Below are 19,842 nucleotides of genomic sequence, written 5' to 3'. Positions count from 1 at the left end.
CATCAAGTTCAAATGTCACATACTTTAAGTCTTTCCTGAGTTTGGCAAACAGATGGTCTCCGCCTCTTCCAAACTCCCAGAACATTTTCTACAGTGGCTAGAATGTCCCAGAACTGCCTGTGAGTCGATAGGCTGCTCCCCAGAGACAAAGCCGTGTGCTTCCTTGAAGCCCGGTCCCTCTGTGAGCCGCCGGGCCTCCACTTGCAGGAAATGGATCCAAGCACTAGGACTGGAGTGGAGACTGGGCAGAAATGCTCTAGTGCATCAAGGGAAGACAAGTATTTCCACATGAACACTTGTATCACCTTAGTAAGCAGTGTGTGACTATCCCACCAGCTGTCCTGCTTTTATTATGTGTGACTTTTGGTAACAGAACATTCTGTCACCTTTAACTTCTGCTCTGCGTTTAAATTATTCCTAAATACAGTTCAGCTGCCCATCTTCTGGCTGGCCATTCTCAAAGCAAACGAAGTTAGGTTAAAAAAATACGAAGTAAAAGGCCGGGGTTGATTTCTAGAGCCAAGAGTGTTTCCTGGGCAGGGAGCCTTCTGAAGAATCTCCTCTCCGCTCTGGCTAATTTGATAGCACATTGCCCATAGTTACAGAGAACAATCCCCATCTGTACATCACCCACACCGATTTCAGATGGGTAAACATGTTTGTCCTGAATGGTTACTGAATATTTAAAGAGGTAACATCGCTCCCAAGTCTTCTTTTCCTCCACTGCTGTGACTAATCAGATCCTACGGCACAGCACGGTCTTGAATGTGCCCATTTTCCTTTCAGATGTTCTCTCTCCATTGTCTGGCTTTAGGAAAAGGAAAGGAGGTGGGGGACACCCATAAACCAACACACACACACACACAATCTCACACATGTAGGGAAAAGCAAGGAGTTTCCAGAGTGTTTAGTTTAGAGACTCCAAGTGGAACATGGAGGGCTAGCAGTGCTTGGGTCTAAAAGGCAGGACCCCCAAGCACAGAGAGATTTTAGCAGCCTGGAATGGTGCTTCCAAGGAGAGGGGAGCAGGTGACACTGCGTCCCGTGAGACACAGCCACGGCATTCCCGCCTCACCTCTTGTTCCGGTCCTCCAGCTGCAGCGTGTACACCACGTCATCGGCGGCATGTGTCTTGGCGTTACCGTCCCCCCACTTCAGCTTCAGGCTCTGAGGGCCAGCTGCAGCACACTCCAACTTAGGAGGCAAGGGTGGTAACGGCCGGGTCTTTGCCTTAATGAACTGACTAAAGGGTCCAGCTCCAATTTCATTGATAGCCTGAATTCTGACCCTGGAAAAACAAAAAACAAACAAAAAAATTGAAACTAAACAAAAACAGCGCAAGTTTCAGATGCAGCCTAAATGCTCTATGGAGTCTTTCTTCCCTGCAGTCCTGGAGGATGAAGAAAAACACAAGCGACTCAAAACCGAGGGGGACCTGGGCTGCTTGCAGGACACTTTCCACGGAACATTTAAAAGCAGCCCCCCGTCCCCTCAAAAGCACATTAGGAAGGGACCCCTCAGTTCTTTAAATTAAAAATTAAGCATTGTTGTCTGCAAGAAGGCACCCTGGAACGTCTTTGCATTTTGTTTCAGCCTCCCTCCGACACCCCCGAACCTGCTGTGGTTGCGTGGATTCTGACCCCAGTGCACCTCTACGGGCTCCCAATGTGCACATCTCTGTGTAGGCCGCCACCTACGTTTGTCTCCCAAAGAGTGTTTAGTGAGTAGGTTTCAACTGCTGACCTTTCGGTTCATGTCCAAGTGCTAACCGCTGCGCCACTAGGGGCCTCATACATGGCTTTGGAGGTAGGTGAGGAGGAAGGCAAACATACTGGAAGGGAGTGGATGCGTCGCATGGATGACGGATCGATAGGCCCTTTCCCCTCCCCTTCCCTCTCCCGGCCTCACTCACCGACCGCAGGTTGCTCTTACCCACAGCTACGTGGGCTAGTCCCAGGGTGTCCCTCAGACATCCAGACAGCTGAACGGGTTATTTAGTAGACTTATGGGTAATAAAGACACAGCAACATGACCATACGGTCTTGGGGAGCTAAAACAAATAGCTTAATTGCATGTGTAAAGTAACATCTGATGGTTACCCTCTGCATGCCCTGCAGCTTACGTTCATTTTCTACATTGTCATTAATTGTCACCAAAAAGGAAAAAAAAATATTTCCCTGCTCCAGCTTTGTCCCCAGTTCCCTTCCAGCAGTGACGGCATGTTCCGGACACCTGCTCTTTCTGACATCCTTTGGGAAGCCCCAACAACCCCGCCACTTCCTGTCTCCGACCAAAGGCTTCAGCCCCCCCTGCTGGTGGTTCCTCTGTTTGCGGCACGATGCGGTCATTCAAGGCACCTGCCCCATTTCCACAGATTCCCTCCCGTGGAAGGACATAGCTCCCTTCTAATTTCTTCTTGCCCCGTGTCCAGCCCTCGCGCAGAAATGGCCGTGGATGCTGAGTGTTTAAACTTGATGTGAATTTAAAACAGAGCTTCAAGACATGATAATCAACACGTTGGAAAAGATGGTCAACTGTTAGGCAAGAGGTCAGTTAACATATTCTCCCCGTTCTGTTTTACAACAGTTCTCACTTAGATTAAATAGAAAATATTAGTATGGTAATTAAACTTATCATGCAATCTCCAATTAGCCTCCATTCTTCCAATGTCACCAATTTAAAGATTACATCACCCAGCTCTGCAGGACACGGTAAGGCTTTCTGCATCCATAACAGTTATAGTCTTAGAAACCCACAGGGGCAGTTCTACCTGTTCTACAGGGCAGATCTAAGACGTACCTAACCCAATAGCCGTGAGTTTGGTTGTAATTTATTTATCCACTTTTGGGTCTCTTGTTCATGTGCTTTCTTTTCTCCATTCTCTCCGGCGCGGTCCCTAGGCAGTGCCACGATAGCAACCATCTCAAGGAGGAAACCACAGGATTATCAATTGCTACAGATACTGACAACATTCAACATCTGTTCACGATTACAATTCTCTGGCCACTAGGGCTGAAAGGGAACTTCTGTAACCTGAAAAATGCCACCTACAGGAACACCCACAGCTAAACGCATTCATCACGGGAAGAGACAAAGTGCTCCTTCTTTAGGATCGAGTTCAGCTGAGAGGTTCTGCTGTCACCACTCCGTTCAACATCCCATAAGACAAATTCTAATGAGCACACCCCCCAGAAAAAAGGCCAGATGAAGGGGGGAGCAGGATAAACAAAAAACCTAGCAAACACTGGTGAAAAACAGCAAAGAAAATGTACGTCGGCAGAGACCTATGGGGCTTGCGGACAGAACATCTTTAATGGTAACAATGTCAATTTTCCCCCCAGATTAGTCTGCAGTCACAATGCGGTTCCACTTAGTCGTAGGCAGAGGCAAGAGCTGACTCGGAAAGCCATGTGGAAAAGCAACGGAACTAGGAGGGTTACAGCAAATTGGAAAAAGCGAGAAGAAAGTCCGACTTATTGTAAAGCCGCAGTAATCAAGACAGTGTGGCTCTGGTGGAGAGAGACGCGCGTGCACGATCAATGCAGCCGAGTGGAGACTCCCAAAATAGACCCACACAAATACGGCCCATTGATTTTCCTGGACAACGGCGCAAAAGCAATTCGCCGGAGGGAAGGCAGTCTTTTCAACCGATGGGGTTGGGACACTTTGATATTCATAGGAAAACAAATGAATAAATACAGAAGCCTCAACCTGAATGTCCTGTTTTCTATCAAAATGAACTCAACATGGATCAGAAACCTGTGTGTAAAATACAAAGCTTTGGGAAGAAAGCATAGAAGAAATCTTTGTTAATTAGGGACACGGTTTTTAGCTACGGCACCCAAAGTTTGATCCACAAACGCAACCGGGCTTCATCAAAGCCAGTCACCTTGGCAGCGGAGAGAATGGTGGCAAGCTGCAGTCTGTAAGGAAGCATTTTCAAATTTCATAGCCGACAAAGATTCACACCCCAACCCCAGCCCCCGGGATACATACAGATGTCTGAAACCCGAGGAGTATGAGCAGCCCACGTCTGAAAGAAAAATGGGCAAAAGATCAGAAGAGACACTCCATTGAAAAGACACACACACGGGAAATAAGCAAAGGAGGAGATGTTCAGCACTGTGAACCACTCAGGAAAAGGCAAATTAAAGCCACCACGAGAAGAGCACTATCTCCCAATTAGGGAACCGAAAACGCCCAGCCAACGGAACAACAGCAAATGCCAGCGAAGGACACTGAACCACTGCCAGTCTCCTATCTTTCCGGTGAGAAGGCACAATGGTGCCATCTCGTTGGGGAGCAGTCTGGCCATTTCTTACAAAGTACTTGCGTCAGGTAAGACCCAGCAACCCCACTTCTGGGTAATTGCCCTAAAGAAACGAAAAGGTATGCTCACTCAAAGTTTGCCTGCAAATACGTAGCGCAGTTAGCTTAGTTCTGGTCACAATCTCCCCAAACTGGATCCACAGCTGCCTCCCAGGCTGGAAAACGAGCACTTACTTCTGATAAAGTCCACCTGAACTTCCCGCCCCAGGATCTATCATACAAGGGCCCCACAGGACCTTCTGAAGAAAGTCAACGGTAGTCTCTCCGCCCAAGACTGGAAAACTAAAAGAAGCCCTTCCTGCTCTATCAACATAAGTCTTATAACTACAGCTCCTATGGCATTGATGGAGTAGGGCTGTTTCTTTTCCCTGAGATTGGAAAGCGAACATTTTTCTACACAAGGTAGCCATCTAGATTTAAAAATAAACTTAGCTTGAATGTTTTACTTATTTTGCAAATTTACACACTGCTCCAAAGCCTTCAGTGCATTTTAATAAATATGAGGGGCTTCCAAAGCCCTTGGCATCGGTTCAAAAAAAATGCTATGGCATTCTCAGGAAAATTATCTAACGGTGATAGTGTTCTTATCAATAAAAATGGGATAGGAACATCCTACTGCCTTTACAAACAGGATCGCTAAATTATGATAAGGGGGTATAGGAAATGCTTTGTAATGTTACATGTTTTTAAACTCTTACCACCCAACCAGGAAAAGAAAGAGCCAGTGTGCTAAGCATTGTGGAGAACGCGCACCTGGTCACTCCTCCTGGGCCGTCTGTTGAAGGCATGTGCCGACATCCCATCGGGAAGGGAAGCACAGGGCACCCCAGCCTCGTCTTCCGTATTATGAAAGGACTGTCACCCATCTTATGACTCCAGTAACTTACTGATACCATCCATGTCTGCTCTTCCTCTGCCCGTGGCCCAGGGCCCAGGAGTGGTCAGGGGACTGGCTTACAGTGACTTCCTTTTACATGTTAGGAAAGAGGGTGAAGCAAGGAGCTCTGGAAGACGTGAACAGGCTATCAACAGAGACACGCAACATGGAGAGCTTGCTAAGTTCAAGAGTGTGCGCTATGGGAAAGGAAGTATTGTCATCTTTGATTTTTGAGATGCAGCAGCTGGAGGTAAACCAAACAAGGTCAACGAACCTGATCGAAACGGCATGAGGGAGATCAGCCTGGAATGGGTGTAACATTAGTACCTCTGATTTCCACATGGACACCAAACCCAACGCCAACCAACTGCCATTGGGTTGCTTCAGATTTATAGTGGCCTAAGGATAGAGTGGAGCAGATTCACAGGGTGTCTGAGGCTGTAAATACTTACAGAAGCAAACCATGTTCTGTCACCTTTCTCCCACAGAGCGACTGGTGGGATCCAACAGGGGACTGTTCCCTAACCCACCGTGCCACGAGGGCTTCTTAAGTTAGGAGTTACTCCGTCTACTGTACAAGCAAAGCAACTAGGTCTGTGTGGGCTCCCCACCTGTGCTGATGAACACAGTGGGGAGAGAGGTCACACAGGTACACCAAGCTCCCGGCACTCAAGTAGGATCAAACAGCCACAGACTCAACAAGATCTTTTACTCAAACTACACTTCCAATTCAACAACTGCCTCCTCTCAGGGAAATAAGTTGTTAAGTCAACCAAGATTATTTCCATGTTATGCTGTTTGGGATCTTGGAATCAACTACCTAGTTTGACACTCACTTCATTCTGACTTATCTTACATGATCACAAAAGCACAGTACTGCCGTGGGAAATATATGATACCACCAGCATTAGTTCTAATGATAAAGCAACACTCAAAATTAAAATAGAACAATGGACCTGATACAAGAAAATTAGAGGGCCTTATTGCATTCTAGTAAAACATGAAGTGTGCACAGAGTAGGAAACTGAGAAACTTGAACTAGGACTAAGGAGTTACTGATTGTGTGGTAGTGGTGAAAAATATAGTGTGAAAATAATTTCTAATTTTAGGGAAAAGGGACACATGAATAAACAGAACAGGCAAAATAAACACTAACTCATGGAATAATTTTTAAGGATGAGCAAGAAAAATTTTTAAGAAAGTCAAGAAAAACTGACTTTCAAATATTTTATTAATTTAAGGCTACTTCAAACCCACACTTGAGAAGTTTTCTTTTTAACCGAATAAAACAGGTAAACTTGAAACCGAGATAGAATCTACAAGGTTTTGTTTTTAATTCGGATCGCATCAGTCCCTGAATTCTTACGTTCTACAAATTAAGGGCAAGGTAGGCGTGGGTTACTCTACGTGGGCCGGGATGAGATGGAAAATCACTTCAAATTGCCAGAAGAATCGTATATACTAATGATCTTAAGTGAAATAAGCATCTTCTTTACAAAATTTGAAAGAAAAAAATCCCGCTATTAAAATATCGACGGTCTGAGAGTCCCCAGGTGACGCCAATGGGTGAGTGAGTGTGCTTGGCTAACAAGCGAAGAGGACGGTGGTTCTAACCCACCCTAACCTTCCAAGGTGTCTTGGAAGGCAAGTCTGGGGATTTGCTTCCTCAAGGCCAGAGCTTTGAGCACCCTACGGAGCAGTTCCATTCGGCACACACAGTCAGCACTCCACGCCAAGTCACAGCTGTGTAACTCTGGAGCCTAACACATTCCTGCTTCAGAGCACCGTGCAACACACACACACACACACACACACACACACACACACACACACACACACTCCACCCCCCCACCCCACCCCGACACTACCTATTTTAAGAATGACATTCAAAACGACAGCTCTTCAATGTGGAAGACCACTCTCCTTCAACGCTCAGGGTGTTGTGGGGTGGGGGGTGGGGGTGGGGGTGGCTGACAAGAGAACAGGGGTCTCCAGGCTGCAGGGTTGGGTAGGAAGAGGCCTACCATGCAAAAGATGAACTTTATTTTTACACAGTTTCTTTCATCTAAAGCCCACCATCTAACTAAGGAGAGAAAAACACGAGAGAAGAAAGCAGTCAGCTAACTTCGGAAGTAAACAGTTTAAATATAGAAAACCCTTTCGCAAGGAAATGATGTGCTCGGAACGATGCTGCCCGGGGAAGGCATCCTGGAGGGATGGCCTGAGCTGGCTCTGGCCTCATCACACACTTCAACCACGCACCTCATCTCGGCAGCTCCTTGCTTTCTAGTGCCACCAGGCAGTAGTTTGCTTTTCTCATGCCCTGCCTTAATACACACGCCCTGCCTGAGACACAGTTAGCTCTGGTGGTTAACGAGTTCAGTTGCAATCAGCAAGGTCAGCAGTTCGGAACCACCAGCTGCCCCTTGGGAGAGAGATGGGGCTTCTCTCCTCTGGTAAAGAGTGACAGTCCTGGAAACTCACAAGGGCAGCTCTGACCAGTCCTATCGGGGCACCGTGCGCCAGCAATTCACCGAGTCCTTTATTCCTCACAACCATGACAAAACAACCAAACTCACCACCAACGCTCCCTCCCCCTGTGGTGAACAGCCCAACGCCTACCCACTGTGCACCCGAGCTTCTCGTTAACGACAGTATGTTCTGAGTGTTTTCTGAGTGGCAGGCCCCATCCTCAGCACTTGACGTCTTACTTAAAACAACACAGCAACTCTGTCATGTAGTTAAAACTACTACCCCCACGGTGTAGATCAGGAATTGGAAGCACAGACAACCCACCTAACTTGCCAAGAGGGACAATACATGTGGCGCTGTTTGCCCCCAGGCTGCTCCTCTTGGAGCCCCTCTGAGCATTCCGAGGAAGGGCTTACCGCTCACTTCCTGGCAGTCTAACAGAGCCTGGCTTATCGTGAGGGCGGCACATGATATTTTCCTCCCTTTTTACCTAGCTGCAGCAAGAGGACAAACGAGCAAAACAAATGTACCTTAGGCTTTCGCTGTTTGCTAGCTCAGTATGAGTCAGGCATATAATGAGGTTGCCAAAAAAAGGTATCTTCGGCAGCCTTACCAACTGCTCACTAAGGACAACAAGCAAGGTGACAGTCTTGCTCTGCCCCGAGCCAGCCAGCCAGACTATTCCTGGAGGTCTGGGCACCACCTGCTGAAGAGGCCATCAAGAAACAGAACTCGCTCTGTGAAGAACTGGACGGAAGGAGTCCCAGCACACGCAGGGGAGTGGAAGCGGATCAGGCAGATCCGAACCAGGTGGAAATGCCCAGGCAGCGCACACAGGGCTTTCTAAAAGACGAGCATCTGCATTTCCTTACAGGCTTCTCCAGGGCATTATAATAAGTACTCACGCATTAGTAATATCAACCACAGCTTTAGAACAGAGGCTCTCACACTTAACAGGAACCCAAATCTCCTAGAGCAGCGGCTCTCAACCTTCCTCATGCCTCGACTCTTTCATACAGTTCCTCATGTTATGGGGACCCCCCCCAACCATAAAATAATTTTCATTGCTACTTCATAACTGTAATTTTGCTACTGTTATGAATCGTCGTATACATTTCTGATATGCAGGATATATTTTCATTGTTACAAATTGAACATAATTAAGGCATAATGATTAATCCCAAAACAATATGTAACTATATATTGTGAAATATTTATTTCTAATTACAACAGACATGAGTGTGGACCCAAAGTCCACACGCAGCCTCCTGGAAGGAGTGTGGCATTTTCATAGATCTCCTGGCCCGACGGATCAAGGTCAGGCGGTATTTTGGAATGCTAGTCTCCGAAACAGCTGGGTGATGACATTCACTCAGCCTCTTCCCCTCGAGGTCTACCTCAGGGCCCGGTTCTCACAGAGCATGCTCACCAGGGAAAGTCCCAGAGGCTTAATCATGTCCGAATTTCCTCTGGGCACAAGCGGCACTCAATATTGGTTTAGCCAACAGGAACAAAGAACACTGGTTCTGGAGGGGCTGGTTTAGAAAGCTAAAATGATAACATGCCTTTATATGGTCTCTTTGGCTAATGTTAAGCCATAGCTCCTTTAACCCAACCTCCTCTTCCAGTCCCTCGTCCTTTCTCCTTCCTTCACCACTTTGAACCAGGATGCTCTCAAATTCAACAGAACTTGGTACACAAGTGACATTTTCACCCCGTGAGGTCATGACCCCCTGCCAGCTCGGATCGACATCTAAGTGTTCCTTAAATCTTGAGTACTCTGGAGGAATGAATGCTTTATCATTATTTCATATTCCCATGGTGTATGCTCAGTAGACACATCTTAAAGAATGAAAAACAAAACAACTCTCATTGTTTTAAAAAGCGGAATTGATACCAACTTATTCAAAAGAGATGTGGTAATGGAGAAGAGAGCAGAGATAATGTAACCTGTCAGGACAGAAGCATTTTTATAATACAGCTATTCTTTCTTGAGTCTCTGGGAACAAAGAGAGTACTCACTCCACCAGACTACGATTCGACAACACTGTAGAAAAAAAAAAATCCCATGGACTAACACTCGTTTTAGGCAGCGAGTTTAGTGGCTAGCCTTAGCCGGACCCCAGAAGGAAACCGGTTTCAGATTCGGATCTGGAGGAGGATGAAAATGGCAGACATTGCTTATCGTGGCTCTGCTGCACGTGCTTGTTACGCACTATGTGCTTCCTCCTCATGGCACCCTTACGAGGTCCCTCCATGACACAGAAGAAAGTAAGACACAGAGAGGCGATGGAAGCGACCTGTAGACACGGCTGCGGACTGCAAGGTCAATCTGGGCTTTGGAATTTCCCCCTTGAGAAAAAAGAACTCAGCTAACCAAAAGGAGATGCCCCAATGGTGCACACACCCTGGTATCACTGTAGGTGCTTTCTGCACTGTATCCCCAACCAATGATCATCTTTTATTTTGAGTGGGCCGAGGCAACATGGGGGACGAAGCTGAACCATTTGAAGTTCTGAGGGGCCACGCTGGGAGAACAAATGGTGCCAGAGAAGGAAGGTGAGCTGTCTGGATCCTGGGCGGAACTTGAGGGGGGGAAAGAGAGAGGTGACAAATGTGGGAGTCGACTGAGTTTTTGTGGGGGTGGTGTGTGATGGAACTTCTCTGGCCCCCCGTGGAATTCTACGTCAAATCTACCAGACAGGTGTGTTGTACAGTTGTCCCTGCTTTGGGGCCACCGGAAGGATGGCGGGCGGAGCCCTGCTTCGAGGTGGGGAAGCACACAGCCAAAACAGCAGCTGTCCGCTGAGTGACACGCTCCCAGGGACAAGACTGAGTGGCTGTCAAGGGGAAGAACTGACCCCCCAAGTGGGAGGCAACACTGGCCCATGCAAATCAGGAAGTGTGGAAATTGCAATGGCTTCCTATGTCTACAGCAAGCACACCCTAAGTTTCATTTCATTCAGCAGTGTTTCATATGATTAGGAGTGGCTAGATCTCAGCCTACTAGCCTTTGGGAGCTGAAAGGAGTGTCGCCGTGTGTGCTGGGATGTCTGAGCACTGCCGGGTCTTTCTCCCCTTGCCATGGACTGCACTCACCTGTAGGTGGTTTCCGGAAGGAGATCTCTCACCACGTGCGTGGTGGTATTGCCCACGGAGATGCACGTGTCTCCAAGGTCAATGTTGTAGGCAAGGATCTCCGACCCGTTACTGCACGGCTCTTCCCAGGTCAGTGCAAGGCACACAGAAGGTGAATCAGGACAGGCGCTGGTGGGCCCCTCCTCTAAGATAGAGAGCGTGGAGACAGGATCCGGGGCAGACGCTGGTGTCTGGCAATGGATGAGCTCACTGTACGGCCCTGCACCAGCTTGATTGACAGCCTGGGAACAAAACAGCGAGGCAAAGTCCCCATTACACCCAGCATACATGCTGATGAGTGCCTCCATCTCTGTGAATGCTATTAATAACCCTCACGTGAGACCCAATCTACCTCCAACATAGGGATCAACCCTGGAAATGGTCCCCTGCGATCTGAAGCCTACCTTGCAGAGAATGGCAGACACATTTCATCAGTAAAGCCTACGACAACAATGTGGCGATCACCATCTCTTTGGAAGTGCCATTCTACATGAACAGTGTGTGTCTGCAGGGCCAATATCAGCTTATTGATTGTGGTAACAACCCGGAGGCAGGCATTCTTATGCATCTCACCGCACCGGATGGGAATACCACAGAGTAATTAAGCATCGGATGACATGCTGCAGGCCCCAGATTTGGTGGTCAAGATGGCTCTGGAAATTTGTTGTCCTGAATTTTAAGCCAAGCGCTGCACGCGGACAGGGATTGTTCCTTAAACACGAGCCAGAATCATCTCCACAAATCCCTTCCACGTCCTTGTACTTCATGCAGCACAAACGTTAAAGTGTTTCCAATAACCTACAAGACCAGTCTAATCTCACTACCTCCATGCCACCAAACCTCCATTACCATTGATTTCCATCGCCTACTGTTCTTCCCTGTGACTCACTCTCTCCACGAACCGGTTCTTGACATTGCCCCCTCGCCAGGGCCTTTCGACTGGCTCCCCCTTCGTCCAGAGAGCTTTCAGGCCCTGACGTCTTGCGGAATACCTCAGCCACCTGCTGCAGGCCTGGTGTACCTCTGTAGTGAGCTCTAACTGAACACAGTGTACGCTGTCACGCCTCTCTTGTCCAGAGCCCCGCAGAGCTCATTGCTATGTTCCTACAGAGCATGTATCACCGACATGACATCTCGTTTCTTTGTTCGCCGGATCACAATGCGATTTCCAGAAGGGCAAGTTTGATGGTCTGGCAGGTTCGCTGTTGTCTCCTGAGCACCTCGAGGAGAACCCGATACAGTTCAAAGAGTCGTTCACATATATGTGGAAGGAAGAGAAGACCCGGCAGTGTTCCAGCACAGCGAATGCCCTGAAACTCGTAGGCAGAAGGGCAAAAGGCAGACTTACAGGAATGTTGCTCGAGTTCTTCCACCGAAGGTCTTCAAAACCTACAACGCCTGCTTCCGATGATTCATTTCAAAGCAGCCGGAGAGCATTGAAATCAACTTTGAAACGATTTTGTAACTTTTTTGGTCCTAGCCGTGTCCTGCTTCAGGATGAAAGTTCTTTTTGGTAACACATTAAATATCACGAATCATTTTAAGTGTGTACAGTTGGGGATTCCCCCCCCTAAGTCGCAAGTTTATCACGGGAGGAGAAACGTAAGCTCTGGTGGCAGCCAGTGGTGCCATCGTCTCCCGCCTCCCATCACTGCACCAGGGGAGGCAGCGGCTGCGGCCACGGCTTGAAGAGGCACAGTGCTCGTCTTAGTTCCATCATTTACTAGTCATGTGATCTTATGCATGTTCGCGTCTCTGCGTTTATTTTCTCAGCTGCAAAACAGGCGTCCAAAGACCCAACCCCCCCGCCTTCAAGTCAATTCTGACTCACAGAAAGCCGAGATAGGGCTTCCGAGGCTGTAAGTCTTTACGAAAGCTGAGAGCCTCATCTTTCTCCCCTGGAGCAGCAGGAGGGTTTGAACCGTCGACCTTGTGGTTAGCAGCCCAATGTGTAAATAACATCAAAGACTAAACTGGCTAATATGTAAAACTCGGGCCAAGTGTCTGGCCAACATTAGGTGTTTTGCTCCCACCTTCCCAGTGGGAAAAACCTAAATACAATACAGTGAGACCCCTGAGCACCAACTTTGGGCAGCACTGCCCTGGAGAGGGAGGGTGCAGTCTTGTCACTGTCCGTCCCGTGTTCCAGTGGGAAATGTTTGAGCTTTCCTCCTTGGACAGGTCCTGGCTTTCCAAGCTTTACTCTAACATTCGTCGACTTAAAAAAAAAAGTTTACAACTACACAAATTTTCAACTTACAAAGATGTAGCAAATATGTCCTACCACATAGGGTTCTTTTTGGGTTCCAGAATCGGACGCAAGACTTACTTCCTTTTACCAGCTTGTCTATACGGAAAATGTTTTCTTGCCTTAACCGCTCGTTCAAAGGTATGCTTCGTTATGTAATACTATCCCTATCGTACACAACACACCTCATGGGACTAGGATTATTTTAGCATCTCCTCGTCAAAATATTTCCAAGGAAAACTGGAAAAAAAATTTTCTGGGTAAACCTACTGAACAAGTCTTCGTTCCTTTTTTAGAGAGCCAAATTGTACGTGTTCACACGCTCCAATTTCTAAAGTGTGACGCGGTCCAAGGCACATTTGGGCTTCACCTGACTTTATCATAATGGCAAATGAAAATAATTCGCCTTGGGTCCGTCATGGCAAGAGATCAATCCGGGTTCAGGTCTTCCTCCTGGGAGCATTTCCTTAGCAGCGTGAGTAATGGCGGTCTCCTAGGCACTGTCCTCCTCACACTGTCTGCCTGGTTTTAACGGCAGGTATAGGCCTGTGAAATTCTTTTTCAACTCCTGGATGTAAAACTAGGGGGAGGCGAGAGTCTTATGCGGACGTCATTTCTTTTCAGGACGTTTCAGGTGCAATTTGGGGAAGAAGTCAGTGCTCAGCAACAACGTAGCTGGGGGCAGGAAGGCACAGAGCAGGCGAACATTTGGGAGACTCAAAATGCAGAGAGCAGAAGACCGCGCGGCTACTCCCTGTGGTGGCAGGCTGCTCTTCCATTCGGAACCTGCCTTGCGCCACAACAGGGCAACCTTTTTTCCCCAGTGACTCTGCTCCACGATGGGAAAGATCAGGTCAGGTGCAGAGGCCCTGCCTCGGCGACACAGGATTAATTATGGCCTGTGTCATCAGATCAAGAAGGGAGGAAGGATGGTGTAAAGATGATAACGCAGGCTCCATCATTTAACAGACAAGCTTCAGTTACCTGGAAAAATGAATGGATGGAGGGGACGCTTTCTCTGCAGAGGACAGAGAAATGGAGCGCTGTACTTGGAATGGGCAGTGTGAGCCGGGCCTTAAATCAGGTGGAAACCAAAATCTCGCATCTTTGTTTCTTGATGGAGTTGGAGGAATTATGGGTGAAGACAGACTATTTCAACGCCAGGCACCGCATCTGAGATTCATTTGTGTCTCCTGAGCATCTTCAGCATCCTTAGTTCCTGGCCCAAGGCAGAGCTCAGGAAATGTTACCGGGCATGTGCAAACAAATGGGCAAAGACCCCAATTTTGTCACCGGAGAGGAAGACGACACAGAGCGGGGAGAAGTCCTGTAGCCAAGCCTGTAAATGAATGACCAGTAAGCCCACGATCACTGTCGTTCTTAAAGGGTAGGCAGGCGGATAGGGCGGTGAGCCAGCAACTTTTATTCTTGACCGGGCTGTTTTGCTCTCCACCATGGAAGACGAAAGATGACGAGCCTAGATAACAGTCGCTGGGTGTGAGGCGGGGGCCAGTCCAATTTAGTGTCTGTTTGGGGCTCTGCTTAGCCAGCTGGCACATGAAGCTTCCTTCCCTGCCAGTTCTGTCTCAGAGGCTCCCACTGCAGTGAGCATCTCAGGGGGGATCAGAGAGAGGCCCCCATCCCGGGTAGAACTGGGCCCGTCTTTCCCCCGTGGGGGTCAGCATGTTATTCAGTGACTTGACGAGCCAGATGAAAGGACACTTGGATGTAAAAGAGGGAAGAGCAGGGGGTGGGGTGGGGTGGGGGTGGGGCTGTATTGGATTTTCAGGATAAAAAGCGATGAATGGCAAGAGATTAAAACAGCTGAACTTCTCCTAAGTGTGAGGGGATGCTTTCCCCACTCCTCCTAGCCTGTCAGGGGCCTGAGAGTCAGGCTCCCAATGGGTCCCTGTGAGTAATCATGCCAACCTACCTGGAGTCTACAGCAGTACTGTGCCGCAGGCAGCAGGTCCCGGATTTCGAAGCATGTCTCCGTCCCTTGATAAACGAGTTCTAAGGAGTCTTCATCTTCTCCCCACTCCAACCTGTACTCGGAGATGTCGGCTCCAGAACTTTCCGGGCTCTGGAAAGCAGACATTTAAAGCTGTTGATAAATCCACCTGGTGGCCATGCCTGCGTTGGTGTTCAACTAGGGACACCGGAGAGAGATATTGTCTGGGATATTTCAGACACATACAGACGGAGTGAGAGGGACACTCTATTCTCTTTCAGGAACGGCGGCCAGGGGTCACGCGGAAGGAGCAGAAACAGCTGCCGAATGAGGGCCCGACTTACCTCCCAGCTCACCACGATCCATCCGTCTGGCGTCAATGAAATACAAGGCGCTCGGCATTGTCCGGGGGGGCCTGCAGCAGTGGTGATTTCTGACACGTCCGAATAGGGACCGTACTGGAAAAGACACACATACACACACACACAGCTTTGTATGGGCACCTTTGTCAGTTCCTGTGAATACATTTGCATGTAAAGAGCTCATAATCAAATCAGGGTGGGGGCGGTGGTCTGCTGTCACCTCGCTGTCCTCCAACACACGGGGACGCCATGCGCAGAGGAGCAAAGCGCTGTCCTGTCCTGCGCTAGCCCGGGTAATGACCGGTCATCAGGCCACCGTTCCGAGTCCATCGTAGTGTGGACATGCCACTGCGCGAGCCCCCACTCAGAGGGCTGCTGGCTGAGCTACACTGGTGGGGACTTGTGCACGCACAGCGAGGAAGAGTCCCACGGCACCATCCAAACCGTCTGTCACAAAATACCGCCTGATGACGTTTTACGGGGGGAAAGGGCGGGCTTTCCAGTCTCCGCGACACTCAAGGGGCAGCTCCACCCCGCCTTATGGGGCAGCGATGAGTTGGTTTTGACTTGTAGCAGTAAGTTTGTTTTAACAACTTTTACTTTCAGCTGACTGTGTATAATTCCCTGTGGGGCCACAATTTATCATATACGTACGGGGAGGCTTCAAAAGATCATGGAAAAATGAAAATGATACCCATCGATTTTTTTCCCCCATGAACTTTTTGAAGCCCTCTTGTGTACATCTGTTTTTATCCACAGTATAAGATTAGTTGGTTCGCCAACCATTTTTCCTTTACTGTGACATCAGAAACAAAAAATATGCCCATTCTGATAGACCACAGCATCCTATTTTAAGGTTTTATCAAAGGGTATCAAAAGAAATGAAGTCAGAGGCAGACTTAAGTTTAATTTTATCATGCACAAAATCTACCGGAACTGTCAGCAGATTATCAAATTCTGGATTTCCTTCTCAGGATTGGTAGCGCCTATGGTGAAATTGAATGCTCTGTTCAGATTGTTTCAGCGTAGTGTCTTCAGCGTCCTGGGTATGAAAGGTGTAAACTTTCACTCGCTTAATATAACCGAGCTGCCCACTGCTCAGAACCAACAGCCGCTAGAGACTCACACCTTCTCCAGGGACTGGCCTCTCCTGACACCAGGTCCTAAGGATGGAAGACAAATTCTCACCACCCTTGCCTCCAAGGAGCACCTGTGGGCAGGCTTCCAGGAGGTCTACTTTCCTAAAACTGATCAGTACACTCAGCTGGAGGACAGGAAGTTATCCTGAGCACGGCCCAGTGTGCCTTCAGCGGCGTGATGCTCTTATTGGCCTTGAGCTCTTATTGATCTTGAGCTCTTATTGGTCGAAATGAGGACAACAGGAATGCAAATTTTCTAGGGCCGCGTCTTCGTGACATCACCATTCAGAAATAAGATTTCTAGGCACTTAATGGCTGTCCAGTTTGGACAGGTGACCGACGATCAATGCTCCAGCGGGCATTGGCTCAACCTTGACAGTCGGTAAAGAAGTGACCGTGAAACCCTTTGGGAAGCCCCGGGGGCAGAGGCTCAAAAAGTGCCTGGCTGCTCGTGTGAGAGCGGACCTCGCAGCTGTTCTGCGGGAGAGAGGGGTTACAGACATCTGCTTTGGAAAACCCGCTTGGCAAACCCTACTGGCCAGTCTGCTCTTGCCCTCTGGGGAGCAGTGAGCTGGCAGTCGTTCAAAGGCAGGGGTTTTTGCGCTTTTCTTATGAAGCACACGTCAGGCCTGGGACTTACCCCTCCATCATTTAGAGCCCTCACCCGGAAGCGGTACACGGTCCCAGGAAGCAGGTGCCCCACGGTGCACTCCAGGTCGGGCCCGTGGTACACCTCCGAGGCCACGTCCTCGGGCTCCGTCATCTCCACACTGTACTCTGACACCTCGCAGCCACTCTCGGAGGCAGGGACATCTGGGGACGGAGAACGACTCTTCAGAACATCGTTGTGCTTCCAGTTAACCACAGCTCACCTGGCTCGCTACACCTTTTACAAAACGGAGGCGCCCTGCCCTGGGTCTCTCTCTTCCAAAGGCAAGCCCGCTCTAGCAAAAAACGAAACGAAACCCCCAAAAACAAAAAAAAGGGAGGAGAAACAAAAGTAAAGGCCCGGATGGTTCTGTTGTCCATACGTTCTCCGAATCACGGGTCACTTTAAAAAATGAAGTATATGTATGAAAAAAGTGATTCCAAAGAGAACAGCAGCATTCAGCGGGTGCCCTCTGTCCTCAGGGCACAGACGGGGCAGGGCGGGGAGGGGGGAGGATGGAGGTAAGAAACGCCTCCCTTTCACTCGAAGCCAGAGGTCGCTCACATTGTTTTGTTACACGAAGCTACTGGCTACCCAACTGGCACAACATCTCAGTGTTAGGCAGGAGTGCTAGTGCCCTGTGGGTTTGTACGTACAATTCCCCATGATGGAAGCTGCCAAGAGGCCAGGATGGCAACGATCCCGGGACCCACGCCACAGCGACGCAGGGTCGCTGACCGAGGCAGGGAGGACATGAGCCGTGCACCCTTCCCAGGCCTAATCTCCACATGGAGCACAGCTCCCCCTGGATGAGTAAGACGATGTCATCCGGAAAGGGGGCTGGCTGGGCTGCTCCGCAGCATCCTCTTGCCAGGGGAGGGGGCAATGGCTGTGCCTGACACTCTCAGGAAGGAGGAGCAGCAGAGGACAATACAAAGCCAAGGCAGCCCAGCTGCACCTGACCATGAGCGTTCTCAGTCGGGAACCAATCCCCCCGCCCCCACCCCCTCCAAAAACACCACTGCCAAAGCAGGGCGTCTTCAGCACGAAGGTTTGAAAATGAACGAGACGCCACTGAGCCTTGAGCTCAAAGGCCAAGGGGAAGATGCGTTCACTCACCCCACTCTAGGTGGACTTCTTTGTGCTTTGGTCGACCCGACACCCTCGGCGGCCGACACTGCCCGGGCGCAATGCTTAGTGTGCGGACCGGGAGACTTTCAGAGCACTGCAGGAGAAACACCGGAGAGAGAACCGTCTCTTAGTGCTGTGACCTCGTCAGACTGCCACGTGCCGGGCCGATCCCACCTGTCACTGCACATGTTCCCCAAGGGGCCGGTCCTGAAGACGCACGCACCTTCAGACACCCGTACCCTCTACCGGGGCCACACACACTGCGTGTGCAACTCGCGAAAGTCAGAAACGATGGCGGCTCAAGTCAGGCCAGTGTCTAGGGAGGTTACAGCCCAGGCCCACAATGATTTTTCCTCCACACGTGAAATGGGAAAACCTTCAAGAAGAAGGCAAAGGACACCCCAGCCAAGGCGTGACATTCTGAAACGGTGTCACACTGGCCAACCAGCTGCACAAACGAGAAAAACCAACTCAGTATGAGTCGACCGAGTCTAGCACTAGCCAGCAGGTTGGGTGACAAATAGGGAGGCTTCTTCTCTGGGGGTTCTGGCTCTACTCCCCCAGAAGCTGACCACGACTGACATTCTGAGATGGGAAGACAGACAGCCCTCAGGAACTCAACCCAAACCAAACCACCTTCCTCCCCAGGGGAGGCGATGTCGAAGAGATGTGTTTTTAAACACGCAAGCGATGCACACCCCCTGGGTCACCTCCCACAGGCCCACCTACCCAGCAGGGTCTCCCAATAGCCCTTGGGCTTTGCGTGGGTTTGTCACAGCCTGGGGGAGCCTTTTGCAGAGCTCAGGGACCCTGTGAGAACAGGACAACCGGACGTTCCCTCAAAGGTGTCTGTCGGTCTAAACGCGCAATCCTGATGCCACCGCCCCGCTGCCCGTGGCAGCGACAGGCAGGAGCAAAGCAAGTCAACGAGAGGCAGCGCCAGTGTGTGACTGGTCAGGCGCCCAGGTAGAGAGAGAATGGTTGGGAAATTGATGGTGGGAACAATTGTACAATTCTACCTGCCCATGATGGAAATAGGAAACTATTCGTGACAGGGATTACATCCCGATGAATAAAAATACACCAACAAGGAAGCTCAAAGTGCAAAATACAAAGTAGATAGCCCACTTTGTGCCAGGCACCCTCCTGGGAAGCTTAGCCAACGTGTGACTAGAAGCCAGCTGTTCTCTCCCACGACACAGCGACGATTCTGAGACAGACGGCTAACTCTGTCTACGGCGAGAATGTTCTTTCACCTTCTTGCCTTGTACCCTGTGCTGAAGCGAAAGCCGTTCTGAAAACCATCGCCTGCTTCCAGTAACCTCATGAGGGACTCAGGACTTGTGGTCGGCATGGGGGCGGCAGCTCCCGCATGTCATCATGGGCTTAAAGCGATTCCGGTGGCAGACAACAGACGAAGGCTTGCTGACAGAACTCCAGGAAACCCCCACAGATGGTCTACCCTGGGACAGCTTTGACCTTCCTCCCCCAGATGACAGTAAGTGACCTCCAGGAGCGTAAGCTCAGATTCTCACGCAGGTGCCAG

General features: G+C 49.6%; 1 protein-coding gene across 6 annotated transcripts in view; it reads right to left on the bottom strand.

Annotated features, from left to right (window-relative positions):
* FNDC3B (fibronectin type III domain containing 3B) overlaps positions 1 to 19,842 on the bottom strand; it is a 362,624-nt gene that overhangs the window by 25,676 nt on the left and 317,106 nt on the right. For 5 of the 6 annotated variants that reach the window (XM_075547032.1, XM_075547036.1, XM_075547037.1 and 2 more), the window contains 6 exons: positions 18,285 to 18,390; positions 17,157 to 17,329; positions 15,360 to 15,473; positions 14,998 to 15,147; positions 10,778 to 11,058; positions 1,076 to 1,288 (listed from right to left, as the gene is read on the bottom strand). In XM_075547032.1, the coding sequence (XP_075403147.1) occupies positions 1,076 to 1,288; positions 10,778 to 11,058; positions 14,998 to 15,147; positions 15,360 to 15,473; positions 17,157 to 17,329; positions 18,285 to 18,390 (1,037 nt within the window). The remainder of the gene's footprint in view (positions 1 to 1,075; positions 1,289 to 10,777; positions 11,059 to 14,997; positions 15,148 to 15,359; positions 15,474 to 17,156; positions 17,330 to 18,284; positions 18,391 to 19,842) is intronic. The other variant, XM_075547035.1, reaches the window with a different exon arrangement.

The sequence above is a fragment of the Tenrec ecaudatus genome, chromosome 4 (genome assembly GCF_050624435.1).
Source record: "Tenrec ecaudatus isolate mTenEca1 chromosome 4, mTenEca1.hap1, whole genome shotgun sequence".
Classification (NCBI taxonomy): domain Eukaryota; kingdom Metazoa; phylum Chordata; class Mammalia; order Afrosoricida; family Tenrecidae; genus Tenrec; species Tenrec ecaudatus.
This window is presented reverse-complemented; position numbering and strand designations above follow the sequence as displayed.